This window comes from Phocoena phocoena, chromosome X (assembly GCF_963924675.1).
Source record: "Phocoena phocoena chromosome X, mPhoPho1.1, whole genome shotgun sequence".
In the NCBI taxonomy this organism is placed as follows: domain Eukaryota; kingdom Metazoa; phylum Chordata; class Mammalia; order Artiodactyla; family Phocoenidae; genus Phocoena; species Phocoena phocoena.
In genome coordinates, this window is record NC_089240.1 from 39,569,063 (window position 1) to 39,585,045 (window position 15,983).

At 35.2% G+C, this 15,983-nt stretch overlaps 1 protein-coding gene across 8 annotated transcripts in view; it reads left to right on the forward strand.

The window, feature by feature from the left end:
* Positions 1-15,983, forward strand: part of KDM6A (lysine demethylase 6A) — a 206,337-nt gene that overhangs the window by 167,259 nt on the left and 23,095 nt on the right. For 7 of the 8 annotated variants that reach the window (XM_065901133.1, XM_065901140.1, XM_065901134.1 and 4 more), the window contains 6 exons: positions 3,601-3,730; positions 5,177-5,282; positions 6,086-6,291; positions 8,330-8,394; positions 8,468-8,542; positions 9,072-9,220. In XM_065901133.1, the coding sequence (XP_065757205.1) occupies positions 3,601-3,730; positions 5,177-5,282; positions 6,086-6,291; positions 8,330-8,394; positions 8,468-8,542; positions 9,072-9,220 (731 nt within the window). The remainder of the gene's footprint in view (positions 1-3,600; positions 3,731-5,176; positions 5,283-6,085; positions 6,292-8,329; positions 8,395-8,467; positions 8,543-9,071; positions 9,221-15,983) is intronic. The other variant, XM_065901139.1, reaches the window with a different exon arrangement.

The following is a 15,983-nucleotide window of genomic DNA, read 5'->3' on the forward strand; positions in this document are numbered from 1 at the left end:
TCACTCACTTCAACTCTGGGCCTAAAGAGAATAGGCGTGTTTTAATATCCACATCAAATGCTATACTGAGCTCTTCTTGGATGCAATGCCTTGGCTTGCTGCCAATTTGTACTGCCCTCTACCTGCTCTCCACTCAGCTGCTGGGACCTCTGTCCCATTTCCTAGGTAGTGCTGCTGCCACTCAGCTGGAGCAGGGTCTTCCTCCCTCTTCTATTCGCTATAGTCTCAGGAAAGTTGCTAGAAAATGGGGGAAAATGTAGCGGTCCAAAACTAACATCATGGACCATATGGGACCTAAGGGTATTCTGGAAGAATATTGTCAGAAAGAGTTCCATGGAGGTGCAAGTTATAAACAGTATACAGTAGCAGTTACCTTAAGTTTTCATTAATAAAGTCTTATGCTGTGGGTAACTAGGTGTGATGGTGTTTAATATATTAAAGATTATACTCTTTTCCATCTCAGTTTTGAGGTGTATATAAATGTTGACTTCAGAATTTTAAAGTACATTTTTAGAGATTTATTTTCAGCTCTTAACTCTTAAAGAGAATTTGTAGTAGCTAGATACACCAAAACACTATAGACCTGTGGGGTTGCTTGGGTTATTTCAGTAAATTTAGGCCTCAATTTATTAATGAAGAGACAAGAAAAAAATGCTCTGATAAAGTGGAGATAAAAATCTCCTGAGGCTTAGAGAAAAGTCAAGGTGGCAAATGGTATGTGTCATGTTGTTTGCCATTTCTGTTCTGTTGGTAGTGTCCTGAGCTGGGCAGGGGTCCAGAACTTAGAAGGGGAAAGTGACATAGGTGCAAGAGACTTGATGTTTCTGGTGTAGGAACTTCATAACAAAAGATAATTAAAGTGTAGGTCAGTTTTTCTACAGAGCTCGGTTTCATTTCTCTACCAAATGATGAGGGTGAATTTGAAATTAAGTTTAAGCCAAAATTTAAAATAATTGGGCAATGACTAATTTCTTCTTACTCTACTTTGCTCAGGGAAAGAGTTTCAAGATGGGAGAAAAGGATTTAAAATGGGATATTGTCTAAATCCTTTCCAGCACCTGCTTCTTTAACTTTAATGCCTTTCTCCACTTTGGATTATTGTATTAAAGTTTCATTATTTGGCTTGAAGTATTATAAAGTGTTGGGCATTTACGTGTTCAGAAGATAAAGTCTGTTCCTGTTATCCACATCTCTGTCTTTGCGTTAGCATTTTCAGTGGAAAAAGGTTATAGTCACTATATAGACAGCTACCTACATCAGTTCCTTAAGGGAAGTTCCTGTTTGTTCCAGACTTGACCTCAGTAGGCAGGGAATCAATGTTTGAAATACAGTAAGAAACTGCTAGATACAGTTTGATTGCATAGTGCATTCTCAACTACCCTCTTATTTTCACATATGTGGTTAGTCTTTAAAGTGTTCGTTATTTTTAATCTGACTTTTTGTTGGGTTCGTCTTTGTGGTCAGTGCTATACATCAGAAGGCGGTTACAATACTTTGGCTTCCTTTTTGTTTAAAAATTGTAATTGCAGCATTCAATGGTTGAGTCAATTTCAGCTCCCTTAGTCATGCCTCACTTTTTTTTTTCTATTTTAAAATAAAGGCAGCTACAGCTTTCTTTGTTTTATTTACTTTCTCATTTGCTTTTTTTCTTTTAATTGTTACAGAATTGTAGAAATGACAGAAGCAGAATTCTGCTAATCAATCAAACCCTATTTTCTAGCCTCATTTCTCAATGTCCAGAATGTTGTAGAAGCTTAAATTTTTGTGTCATGTTTAACTAGTATGAGATGCTCTTTTATGGTACAGTTTTAATACTCGGTCCATATCCTTAAAATACTTGGTCCAATTCCTTAAAATATTAATTAGTACTATACAGTATGTCCATCTCCTGCTCTGGCAAACAAATTTTATGTATTTGGAGTCATATTTTGTTTAAATTCTAAAGTTGAGGAGTGGTAGATACACAATTCAGCATGAAAACTTAATTATTTATGTGGAAATTGTAAGTGAATGTTTTATCTTGGCATTGGTTTAATGATAATTGAATTGTTTCCTTACTAGTCCCAGCCAAGTATTTTCTACTGCCGTGGAGTTTATAAGTTAATACCAATTTTATACCTAAATTTAAGAGGTTAGATGTCGTGTCTATCTTTAAATGTACAGGGCACTCCTACTTTGTGGAGAGATATATTGAAAGCTGGTAATGAGTAGAATATTCATTTATTTAACCTTTAACCTTAAATGTTAGTTGAACTTAAAATTTCACTTTAATGACTATTTTCACGTACTTTTTTTAAAAAAAAAGTTATTTTAAACTTAATTCATTCTTTGATACTTGTCTTGAACTCTTGTTTTTGCTCGAGTTGAGAAAATTTAAAAAGGGTCACCCGTGATGCTATAGTGTAACATCTCAAAAGTGTGTAACAGTGAAATTTCAAGCCTTAAGTTTTCATTAGAGCCAACCAAAACAGGCTGATTGTAAGGTTTTTCCAGTGCTACAAAAGCTACAAAATTCCACCGCTAGAAAAACAGCAAAATAAGAAAAATTAATTTTGATTCAACCTTTATTCTATTATTTATGATGCAAATTTGCTAGTGCCTTCTTCAGTAAATAAAATTACTAAGTTTTAAACTCCCTACCATAATTACAGTTTTCAAATTCTTATCTGAAATTTTAATATATTAAGAGTATTTGATAGTTTAATGTAATGATTAGTTTTGAACTTGTAATAATTGGGTGAGGTAGGTTAGTTACTCTGGAATGATTTGAAAGCTCAAAATTATATCTTGCTGATTTTCTGAGTTAGGTAGAAACATTAGGAAATTGGAAATATCTTTCTTTTTCTTTCTTACACTAAAAGAATTGCAGTTTGGGAATAATTCTACCATATTTTAATAATCTGTAATTTAACAAACATGATACCTTCATTAAAGAAAAAGAAACACCAAATACTAGTAAGTAATAATTATATAGAGTGTCAGCTAATGGATAGCAACTATATGCCTCATTTTAAAAATTGGTATAATTAGCTATAAAATTTAGTAGGTTGGAGTCTTGCTGAATTTTGCCAAGGAGTTACACGGAAAATTCTTTCCACCATTTGAGAAAAGAAAGGAAAAGGTCTTTTCAGGTTTGAGAATTGTCACTAAGATATTCCAGTTATAGTTATTGAGATGAGACATAGAAAGAGAGATATATTCTATTTTTACTATTACCTAGACCTTTTTTGGTCAAGTTATTGTTTTTACATTTAATGGAAAGAATCCGATGGTAGAAGTTGGTGGAGAGAAAACTGGAGTTTGTGTTTGTTCTTCAGGTAAAGAAAATATATTGGAAAATTACCAGTGAAATAAGGAAATATCATCAATAATTCATGTGTTGTAGTATCTTTTCTATTACTTTTCTTCAGTGGGAGATATAGGAATCAAGCTAAGTAATTACTAAAATGAATAATTGTTCTCAGCTTCTTCCTGGTGGATCCAAATCTCATGGATTTGTGCAACTACCCAGTAATTTAATTAGGACTTAATTCAGGATTTTTTTTTCTGTTTTCTAAATAGATGTACAGCTGATTTATTCTCCCTTCTTCTTTTTTTAAGGAATCTAGGTAAAAATGGCTTATCTAACAGTAGCATTTTATTGGATAAATGTCCGCCTCCAAGACCACCATCTTCACCATACCCTCCCTTGCCCAAGGACAAGTTGAATCCACCTACACCTAGTATTTATGTGAGTCTGAATTGACTGTCTAGAAGTAAATCAAACCAGTGTTTGCACCTACCTGTCTTTCATAAAATCTTGCTTTAAATCAATATGGATGCCCTTTAGGAAACTTCAGAATTATTGGCAGCAGCTTGAATGTTTCGGGGGAAAAAATGATATATTCAAAAAGATTTTGTAATAGCATTTAAAACGTGCCTTCTCAGCTATTAACTGCGGTTACATTACAGTAGTGAGAAATACTTTTTACTGCACCCAATTTTGAGCAGATTTAGGCAAAAGCTACCTAAAAGTGTAACTTCTTTTTGCGTAAGCTGTGTTTTAAATCTGCATTCTACTAGTTGTAAGGATCTTAACATTCATTCTGTTTATACATCTACCAAAAAAAAAGATATTTACCTTCAAAAAAATGTTCGAGAACATAAAATGTGATAATAAATATGTCATTAAAAAGCTTAATAGATTATTTAAAACTGGGGATTACTTTTACTTAATGGACATTTAGACATGTGGTATAGGAAGTTGTTAAGAGTTCAATCAAAGCAACTCTTATTTATGTTTCTCTGAAATAGGTCCTCCTACCCCATTTCCTTCCATCTTCCCACTTCTACCCCAAATGAAGAAATTTTAAACTATTGAGTGTTTTTGGAGATTTGACCCTATTTTCACCCTCCAGGAGCCAACTGTTTATCATATTAATCCTTTAGTATGTAAGGGAAGCACTGGGATACACGTGTAATAAAACTTTTATACTGAGGTCTGAGGGGGGAAAATGCAAAATTATTATTTATCTTTTACGGGTTGTCTTCTTCAGCCTGCTTTCATTTTGGTAATATTATTTTAAATGCTGATTTTTTTTCCCCTCTCTTTTGTGATAAGAGAAAAACCACATAACATAAAATGTATCATCTTCACCATTTTTAAGTGCACAGTTCCATAGTGTTAAGTATATTCTAATTGTTTCAAAACAGCTCTCCAGAACATTTTCATCTGGCAAATCTGAAGTTCTATACACATTTTAAAAACAGCTCCCTCTACCCTGGTCTCCCCAGCCCCTGGTAACCACCACTTTACTTTCTGTTTCTGTGAATTTGACTACTTTAGATACCTCATATAAGTGAAATTATACACAATTTTTCTTTTTGTAACTGGTTTATTTTCACTTAAAGTGTCTTCAAGATTCATCCACATTGTAGCATGTGATAGGACTTTGTTCTGTATCTCTCCCACGTATTTTGTTCAAGATACAATGGACAAGAGAAATGTATGTGGTTACTAATTACAATTAGAATCAAAAGACATAGTGATAAAATGCTATAAAACATAAAATAGGAATAACGACACATAGGATGTATTATTTATTTAAATTGCAGTAAATAATGAATATAAATTTGGCGTAATATTTTCTAAAAGGTCTGCTTTATGGAGATCTAACAATACGTTTTAATTTTACAGTTGGAAAATAAACGTGATGCTTTCTTTCCTCCATTACACCAATTTTGTACAAATCCAAACAACCCTGTTACAGTAATACGTGGCCTTGCTGGAGCTCTTAAGTTGGGTAAGCTTTCAATAAGAAAAAGGAAAAGTGTATATATTTCCTTTACTGTCTATTAACTTCTAAAGCACTGGCAGAAACTTTTTTCTATTCTTTTGTAGTTTTTCGCATTTTCATTTTAATATGAGTGTGAGAGAGAGAAAGAGTACTTATTACTTCTTTAATCCATAACTTGAAGATACGATGATAATGGTTAAATTAACTTTTGTTGTTTTAATTTAGCTTTTATTTTCATCCAGTTATATAATTACAATTATGATTTAGGTTGACTAATAGAAGAAATTTTTAAGATAAAATATAGGTAAAATTTGATATTACTAATAAGTACTGTAGCCCCCTAAGTGGTTCCTGTCACCTGCAGAGATTGAATAAACAAGTGAATCTTTAGCCCCTGGCCCCTTGATTATTCTCCTTCTGTTGATGGCATGACGATTAGGTCCAGGGCTTCAGCGTATGGTTGTGCAAATCTGACACAAAGCTCAGGGTGTGCAGAGTTCCTGGTTAGTTTTTAGGGGGATTGGATAGAGCACCATGAAACATTTTCCTTTTTTTTCTTTAAAAAAAAAACACACTTTAAAAATATTATTCCACTAGTTTTCTATTTTACATTCGGTAGTGTATATATGAGGGTGGGAGGAAGACGCAAGAGGAAGGGGATATGGGGATATATGTATGCATATAGCTGATTCACTTTGTTATACAGCAGAAAGTAACACTGTAAAGCAATTATACTCCAGTAAAGACGTTAAAAAATATTATTCCAAATATAATTTTTATTTATTAACTACATTTATTTATTTATGAAGACCTGGGACTTTTCTCTACCAAAACTTTGGTAGAAGCTAACAATGAACACATGGTGGAAGTGAGGACACAGTTGTTGCAGCCAGCAGATGAAAACTGGGATCCCACTGGAACGAAGAAAATCTGGCACTGTGAAAGTAATCGATCTCATACTACAATTGCTAAATATGCACAGTACCAGGCCTCCTCTTTCCAGGAATCATTGAGAGTAAGTATTTATTTCCTGAAGATGATTTTATTTTGGAGATCATTTGTTTTATTATTTTATAGTTTACTTTGAAAGGGCGCTTTACTTTTGTAAACATCTCATTTTATGTTATATAAAATAGTTATTATTATAACATACTTTATAAGTGCTATCCGGTTTGCTCTTACTAAGTCTAAGCAAACCTATGGGTTGATAAATATTGTTACTTTCTAGTGAGATGTCTCCCTCATTTCTGGGATATTTCTGTTTAGAGAAGGGTTTCTTAACCTTGGCGTTATTCACATTTTGGGTTGGGTAATTCTTTGTTGTGGGGGGCTGTCCTGTGTATTGTAGAATATTTAGTAGCATCCCTGGCCTCTACCTTCTAGATGTCCCATAGCACACCCCTTCACCCCTATCCCAGTTATGACAATCAAAAATGTGTACAGACATGCCAAATGTGCCCTGTAGGGCAAAATTATCCCTGATTGGGAACCACTGATATTAGATGATAAACTAAATCGTAAGTTTGCTTTATGCTTGCAGAGTCCCTTGTCTTATTCCTTCCCGTTAAACTCTACCAGGTTAGTATTATCTGATATATAACTCCCCCAGGAAGCATTACCCATCTCGGTTTGAAAGAGAGAACTCCAGGAGAGGCAAAAATTATTTCAAAATATACAGAAAATAAAAGAATAAAACTTTGAAAAATAATCAGGATTATTATTAAAAGACTCATAGGACTTTCAGCAATGAGGCATTATTAAAATCCTTCAGCAATGAAGTGAGAACTTTGAATTCTCCTATGAAGTGAACATAAAACATCCATAAAAGTGAGTTTATTAAATGTATTACTCAAACACTTATCTGTACTAAGTTGTTCTGTACATATCCCACAGCTGAAATTTAATATGCGCCTGCAAGTCTTTAATTTGTAGTTCATTAGATTTGCTTATCTCTGTTTAAAATTTTCAAGTTCACATTTTCAATCAAGGCAACATTTGTACCTGCTAATCATATATTTGTGTTCCTTTCTTACCACCACTCCCCATATCCTATAGAGAAATTCATTTAATAAAAACTATCCTGCAACTTTCACGAGTTGCAGTGAATTTGTTGTCCATATAAGTCTCTCTGGTTCAGACTTTTGAGATACTTCAACTCCGTGGTAGTATTACGGTCAGAAAAGAATAGATAGTAAGCAGGATTCAGAGATCATCAAAGGAGTATTTGGAAGAAGAAGATGAGAGGCATGGTACTTAACTGGAAAGGGATCCATAATCAAAGAAACAGTGATTTCTTATATGTGCCTTGGAGGTATGGACCATTATGTGTGGAAAATTTGACAAATGTTTAAAAAACATACACATTTGGAAGGAGGGAGGCCAAAATGTCACTAAGTATAGTTAACTCAGAAATCGTAGGACAGTATTAAGAGATACCATGTCTGTGACACAGAAATCATAAATAATAGTAATACTTTCATTGAAAAGCACCTATATTTATCCAACACTTAATTTACTTAATAATGTTGTAAATGTTTATCATTCATGTATAATTCATTGTGGGGGAAAGAAAAGATTTAACCCAGGAAGAACTTCTTCCGTTTGTCTGTAATAAAGAATAGAGAACATCTTACCCTCCCCCCTTCTCTGTGTATTCCATACATATATAGCTACATACACACGCACACACCTCTGTTAGTTTAGGAAATTTATAATCAAGATTGACACTTCTTAGGCCTCTCAGCTTTCCTTAAATTTCCTCTCTTGAAAATGGGCCAAGAATGAGAATCCCTAGTTTTTCCCCTTATAAAAGAATATTAATAAGGAAGAACTCAGGATAACTTTGTGGCCGATGGAGGAGGTTGGATACCATGCCAGTGAGCTTTGACTTTTCTTGGCTTTCTATTTAATGTGGTCTTTGAAGAAATTTTCATGTGAAAGAGGTCTGTAGATAACACCACTGATCTATATGTAAACTTTTCAATTGTATGATGGAAAGGATATCTGGTTGTAGAATACATATTAAACTGGATTGCTTTTTGCTTAATCTATAGGAAGAAAATGAGAAAAGAAGTCACCATAAAGACCACTCAGATAATGAATCTACGTCTTCAGATAAGTAAGTCATTTGTAATGTCCACTTAGTATTTCTGTTTAAAAGGCATGTTTCTAATATTATCTCTCTTTTTAAGTTCTGGGAGGAGAAGGAAAGGACCCTTTAAAACCATAAAGTTTGGGACCAACATTGACCTGTCTGATGACAAAAAGTAAGTCTTCATAGTAGTGTTTCTGTGAACTGATGCAAAGAGGTTTCCTATTAGCAAGACTGAGAATTTTCTACAACTTTCTCTTCTGTTTTGTTCCTTGTCATTTTTCTAAGTTGATATACAAGTTTTAGCCAAATTATTTTTGCTAGGCTTTGTGATTATTTTCTTTGACTTAAAACTCTTGTACAAATTTTCATCAAGACCTTTCTATATGTAGTTATACAACCATAAAATTATATTTATAATTATATAAAATATATTTATAAAATAGAATTATACAACAATTATAAAAATAGGGAAGTCACGTTTTTTCTTTTATTTACTTAATAATTTTTACGCTTTTTGTTAGGAAGTTTTCTTTGCAAAATTAAAAAGTTTAAGCATTCCAGGGTTTCCTATGCAAAAGTAAAATATTTGTAGATTTGATTATTTTTCTGATTGGAACACAAGATTTTTGAAGAAATGGTTAACTTCTACAAATATTTATAGCAGGGTTTCACTCTTGATCTGATATGATACTTTATTGCAGGTGGAAGTTGCAGCTACATGAGCTGACTAAACTTCCTGCTTTTGTGCGTGTCGTATCAGCAGGAAATCTTCTAAGCCACGTTGGTCATACCATACTGGGTATGAACACAGTTCAGCTATACATGAGAGTTCCAGGAAGTAGAACACCAGGTAACTTTTATGAACTAACATATTGACACACAAATTGATCAAAATGTGAAACATGCAAAAGAGAACTGGATTCTTTCCATTTATAATGAATGAAACTGAAAGGCTTATTTCTATTACAAGATTTGGCTCTTTAACTGAGCTTAGATTATTAAGATTTTTCCACTTGGTAGTATCTTTTTTGAAATGTAATATCCCTGAAACAATAGCAGTGTAATCTGGAAACACGGTCATTGGAGCACTCCTGGGAAAACAAGTCCCTGTGACTTAAAAGACTATTTTTGATCCCATCTACTGCAGTGTGACGGTTTTTTCTAAACTTATTTTTACCACAATCACAATAAGAAATATATTTTATATTATGACCTAGTGCACATGTATGTATACAAAAACATTTTCATAGAACAATACATTTTCTAATCTATTCCATTCTATTTCACTTAAAAAAGAAGGTGTAGGTTGCAATCGTCTTATTGGGTTACAATGTACAGTTTACAGCGACACTTGATGTGGAGACATTACTAGACTCACCAGAGTATCTAGTCCAGACTTTACCACTACCTAGACTTGTCACTTTGGCAAGTCACATTTCTTCTCTGGGTCTTTTATTTTTTTCTCTCCATTTGTAAAATGAAGTTACATTGGTTTTAGACTTAAAATTCTGTCCGATACTAATGTATCATCTTTTTTGTGCTCCCTTTAATTGACATGAAATTTCACAGGGTGATGTTCAAAATATTTAACAATTAGGATGGGTGTTGGTAATAACGAGTTCAGTTGTACCAATGCCTACAGGCAGCATATCACCCTCATGTGCTTGTTTGCTACTTGAAGTAGCCATGGTTTGAAGACAGATCGCTTTCTTCTTTATTACCTGCTTATTTAATTGTAGCTAAAAAATTGTTTCAGAATAGGTCTATGCTTGCGTCTGGGTAACGTAGGTCAGTGGTTCCCAGTTCGGGCTGCTCATTAGAATCTTCTGGTAAAGTTTTAAAAAATATATAGTTGACTGATATCTGGAGATTGGGATCCAGGCATCCATATTTTATTTATTTATTTATTTTTGCGGTACATGGGCCTCTCACTGCCGTGGCCTCTCCCATTGCGGCGCGCAGGCTCAGCGGCCATGGCTCACGGGCCCAGCCGCTCCGCGGCATGTGGGATCTTCCCGGATCGGGGCACGAACCCATGTCCCCAGCATCAGCAGGTGGACTCTCAACCACTGCACCACCAGGGAAGCCCCAGGCATCCATATTTATGAAAAAAAAAAAGTTCTCCAGAGGATTCTAATGTACAGCCAGGATTAGGCTGTAGTTTTTGTCCTCAGGCCATTGGAAGCCTAATTTTGTGATATTTTATCCATAATTGGATAAAGTGGAAACAGTTCTGGAATAAATGGCAAAAGACCTGTCTACTCCCTGCTCTGTCATTTAGATTCCAATGTAAATGCTAAGCAAGTTATTTGAACTCTCTAGAGTTCATTTTTCTTATGCATGTAGTATTGGACTGGTTCTATTAAGATTCATCTCAACCGAAATTTTCTCTCATCAATTTCAATTATTTTATGCAAATAGTATTATCCCCACATCAAAGAATGCCGTTTTTCATTACAGATCAAGGGGAAAGCAAACTTGATAGATCACTTTGTCACTTGTGTCTAGACTGTTGGGGGTTTTTTTGGTTGGTTTATAAAAAATACAGGGTATTCGTTTTTCAGAAGTGTCCTATGGAACGTTAAAGAATTCTCTAAAGAATTCCCTTAGGGTAGTGCTGTCCAATAGAAATATAATGCAAGTCACATATATGACTTAAAATTTTATAGTAACATTAATGTAAAAGAAATAGGTGAAATTAATTTTAACCCAGATATATCTAAATATTATCATTTTAACATGTAATCAGTACAAAAATTATTGGGACTTCCCCCCTTCTTTATATTGTCTTTGAAATCCAGTATGTACTTTGCAGTTGCTGCACATCTCAGTTCACATTACCATATTTCAGGTCGGTTACTGTATTAGACAACTTGGTATTAGAAGAAATGTTAATTAGTTCCATTCAGTTTTTAAAAATTATTTTGAATACTTTTTCATGGGGCAAACACTTCGTTCCTGGAGTTACCTAGATAGGTATGTTACCTGCTTTAATGGACTTTATGATCAGTCTATGTTCTAAACTAGAGATGCTCTCAGGCTCTATCCTGAAAGGTTTTTAATAAGATGATGGGGTCCCAACATCTCTAGTTTTAATTAGAGGTAAATTTTATTTGGAGTCCACGCCATGGACAATTCCAGCCATTTACCTGTGGTAAGAGACAGTTGTAAGTATTAAGAGTGCTGTCTTCACATCATACTATGATATATAGAAGAGTCAGGGTGTGGTGTGCACAGACAGGGTATGGCAAGAGCAACTACATTTTTCTTTATTGAGGTAAAAGTCACATAACAAAAGTAACCCCTTTGAAGTGTGCAGTTCAGTCACATTTAGTACATTCACTGTGCTGTGTAGCCATCACCTCTGTGTAGTTCCAAGACATGTTCATCAGCCCGAAAGGAAACCCCGTACCATTAAGTAGTCATCCCATTTCCCCCCTTCCCCTCAGCCCCTCGCAACCCCTAGTCTGCTTTCTGGCTGTATAGAGTTACCTGTTCTGGATGTTTCATATGAATGGAATCCTACAATATGTTGCCTTTTGTGTCTGGCTTCTTTCACTTAGCATGTGTTTGAGGTTCGTCCATATTGTATCAATGGTTCATTTCTTTTTATGGCCGAATAATATTCCATCGTATGGATATAGAACATTTTTTATCCATTCATCACTTGAGGAGCATTTGGGATGCTTCCACTTTTTAGCTGTTGTGACTACAGTGTTTCTATAAACATTCATGTACAAGATTTTGTTTGAATACCTGTTTCCACTTCTTTTGGTTATATACCTAGAATTAGAATTGCTGGGTCATATAGCAATTCTATATTTAACTTTTTGAGGACTTCCAAACTGCTTTATACAGCAGCTGCAACATTTTACATTCCTGACAGCAGTGTGCAAAGGTTCCAAATTTTCCACATCCTCACCTGCATTGATTATTTTCCATTTTTTTCTTATTATGGCTGACCTAGCGGATATGACATGTTTTTTCATTACGGTTTTGATTTTTATGTGCTTGTTGTCCATTTGTATATCTACTCTGGGGGAAATAACTGTCAAGTTCTTTCTTCATTTTTTAATTGAGTTGTTTGTCCTTTTGTTGTTGAGTTGCAAGAGTTCTTTATATATTCTGGATATTAATTCTTTATCAGATACATGATTTGCAGTACTTGCTCCCATTTTGTAGGTTATCATTTCACTCTCTTGATTGTGTCCTTTGATGCACTAAAGTTTTAAATTTTGATGAAGTTCAATTTATTTTTCCTTTGGTTGCTTATGCTTTCAGTGTTGTATCTAAGAAACCATTGCCAAATCCAGAGTTGTAAAGATTTGCCTCTATGTTTTCTTCTTAGATTTTTATAGTTCTAGCTCTTACATTTAGATCTTTGATCCATTTTGAGTTAGATTTTTGGGTATGGTATGAGCTAAGGGTCCAACCATATTCTTTTACATATAGCTATCCTGTTGTCCCAGCACCATTTGTTGGAAAGACTAGTTTTTCCTCTGTTAAATGATCTTGATACCCTTGTTGAAAATCAGTTGACCATAGATGTATGGGTTTATTTCTGGAATCTTGATGTTTTTCCACTGATTTATATCTCTGTCTTAATGTCAATACCACACAGGTTTGATTACTCTACCTTTGAGGTAAGTTTCAAAATTGGAATGTGAGTCTTCAGCTTACGTAGTTATCTTTACTGTGGTCCTTTATCTCTTCATAGGGCTTTGAGTTACTGTCTTATATTCCTTCATTTCAACCTGAAAAACTCTAGCGTTTCGTATAGAGCAGATTGACTAGATTCTCTTTTATTTTTGAAGAATAGTTTTGCCAGATTCTTGGTTAATTTTTTTTTTCCTTTCAGCAATTTAAATGTGTTAAGCCATTGCTTTCTGGCCTCCATGGTTTCTGATATGAAACCAGCTATTTTATTGATGATCCATGTATATGACAGTCACTTCTCTTTTCCTTCTTTCTAGATTTTCTTTGCATTTCTACAGCTTGATTATTAATGTGTCTTAGTGTGGATCTTTTTGAGTTTTATCTTTCCTAGAGTTCCTTGAGCTTCTTGGATATGTAGATTCATGTCGTTTGTCAAATTTGGGAAGTTTTTGACCATCATTTCTTCAAATATTCTTATTGCCCTTTTCTCTTCTTCCTCTGGGACTCCCACAGTGCATATGTTAACATATTTGATGGTGTCGCACAGGTCTCTTAGGGTCTGTGAATTTTTTTTCATTGTTTGCTTTCCTCTCCCCAGAAGGTATAGTTTCATTTGACCTATCTATAAGTTTGCTGATTCTTTCTTTAGCCTGTTCACATCTGCTGTTGAGAAGCCCACTAGTGAATTCATTTCATTTATTATATTTTCCAGCTTCATTTATTTCCTTCCTTATTATGATTTCTGTCTCTTCATTGATAATCTGTTTGTTGAGATATCATTCTCCTTGTTTCCTTTTGTTCTTTTCTTTTTTTTTCAATTTATTTTTTCGGCTGCGTTGGGTCTCCGTTGCTTTGTGCGGACTTTCTCTCGTTGTGGTGAGTGGGGGCTACTCTTTGTTGCAGCGCGCAGGCTTCTCATTGCGGTGGCTTCTTCTTGCTGCAGAGCACGGGCTCTAGGTGCGCAGGCTTCAGTAGTTGTGATGTACGGGCTTAGTTGCTCCGCAGCATGTGGGATCTTCCCGGACCAGGGCTCAAACACGTGTCCCCTGCATTGGCAGGTGGATTCTTAACCACTGCACCACCAGGGAAGTCCTTCCTTTTGTTCTTTTACATGGTTTTCTTTAGCTCTTTACACATATTTTAAGATAGTTGATATAAAGTGTTTGCCTAGTAAGTCCAGTGTCTGTGCCTTTTCAGGAATAGCTTTTGTTAATTTCTTTCTTTCTTTTTTTTTCCTTTTCTTTTGGTGACGGAACAATACTTTCTTGTTTCTTTACATGCCTCATGATTTTTTGTTGAAAACTGACTTCAAGTATTTGAGTATATTCTCTGTAGGCTGTAGTCATGTAGTCTCTGAAGTCTTTGTACCTTTAGCATAGTGCTCTGCTAGTGTTTTGACATTTTGAATATTATGATGCAGCAGTTACAGAAATCAGATTCTCCTCTCTAAGATTTGTTGTTGTTGCTTGCTGTGGGCTACAGTCATCTCTTTGTTTAGTGACTTTCCACACTATTTTTTTTTCTGTTATACATATACGTATATCTGCTCTTTTTTAGATTGTTTTCTCATATAGGCCATTACAGAGTATTGAGTAGAGTTATACAGTAGTTACTAGTTATCCTTGTTAGTTATCTATTTTATATATAGTATTCACACTATTTTTGCAAAGACTGTATTCCTTGTCGTGTGTGGGCACTGAAGTCTCCTTTCTATTAATTATCTCAGCCGTGATATGACAGGGATTTCTTTAAATGCCTGGTGGCCAAAAAAGGAAAGCAGACTGGGAAAAAGAAAAAAGAATTCTGTAGGTCTTTGCAGATTGCTTCCATGTTATTTATTTATTTATTTATTTTACTTTGGCTGCGCCAGGTCTTCATCGCAGCACTCGATGTCTTTTAGTCGTGGCATGCGGCTTCATAGTTGTGGCACATGGGCTTCTTAGTTGCGGCATGCGAACTCTTAGTTGCAGTATATGCATGTGGGATCTAGTTCCTGGACCAGGGATCAAACCCTGGGACCCTGCATTGGGAGTGCAGAGTCTTACCCACTGGACCACCAGGGAAGTCCCGATTGCCTCCATTTTGAGTCACTCCTTCTATACTTAGCCATGCTGCTTACAACTCTACTTTAGCTTTTACTTCCTTGCTTGCACTGAGCCCAAAGGTCAGTGAGAGGTTAGTTTATGGTCTTCTTAGGTTTTTTTCTGAGCATACCTCTTGCCCTGCGTATGCGTTTGGCTTCTAAATTCTACAGTACACACAGGGACTTTTCAAAGCCTTTATTCCCCTAAAATTTCACTCCCCAGCTTTTCCTTCCAAGCCTTTGGCATGTCTTTTGTTTGCCCCAACTGGTTATTTTGTTTTGTTTTTGTCCTTGGTGGTATCAGCTTGTTCTTTAGTCTTACAGTGTTTTTGGGGGGCTCCTCCTCCATTGAAATGCTTTGCCCTGATAGAGTACTGAGGTAGGTGAAACATAGAGAAGTCCCTTCTGTCAGTCTTTTGGAGAAACTGCAGCATAGACAAAACAGAAGAACACAGTTCTTTGGGAACAAGATTACTCTGCTCCCTCCAGAACCAGGGACACTCACACTAGCAATACAAACTACTCTTTAAAGTCCAATGCCACACCGGTGGTGGAGGTAGAGATAAGGTAGGTTACATAAAGATCTCCTACTGTGTTTAAGTCACTTTATCTTTTTGTCAGTTGTTTGGTGCTGTAAATCTTTGACTTATTGTCCAGATTTCTGGTAAGGTTGCTTCTGACAGTTTTCACTAGATTGTGTGTGTGTGTGTGTGTGTGTGTGTGTGTGTTTCTGGCGAGTTCCCCCAAAGTTCCCTGCTCTGCCATCTTTGTTCATACCACTCCTGCAGCTACATTTTGAAAATTAGACTTCCTGCCTCTGTACTGATGTCCTAATACTACTTGTGAGAAATGGGAATTAGTTCACAAGTAAGAA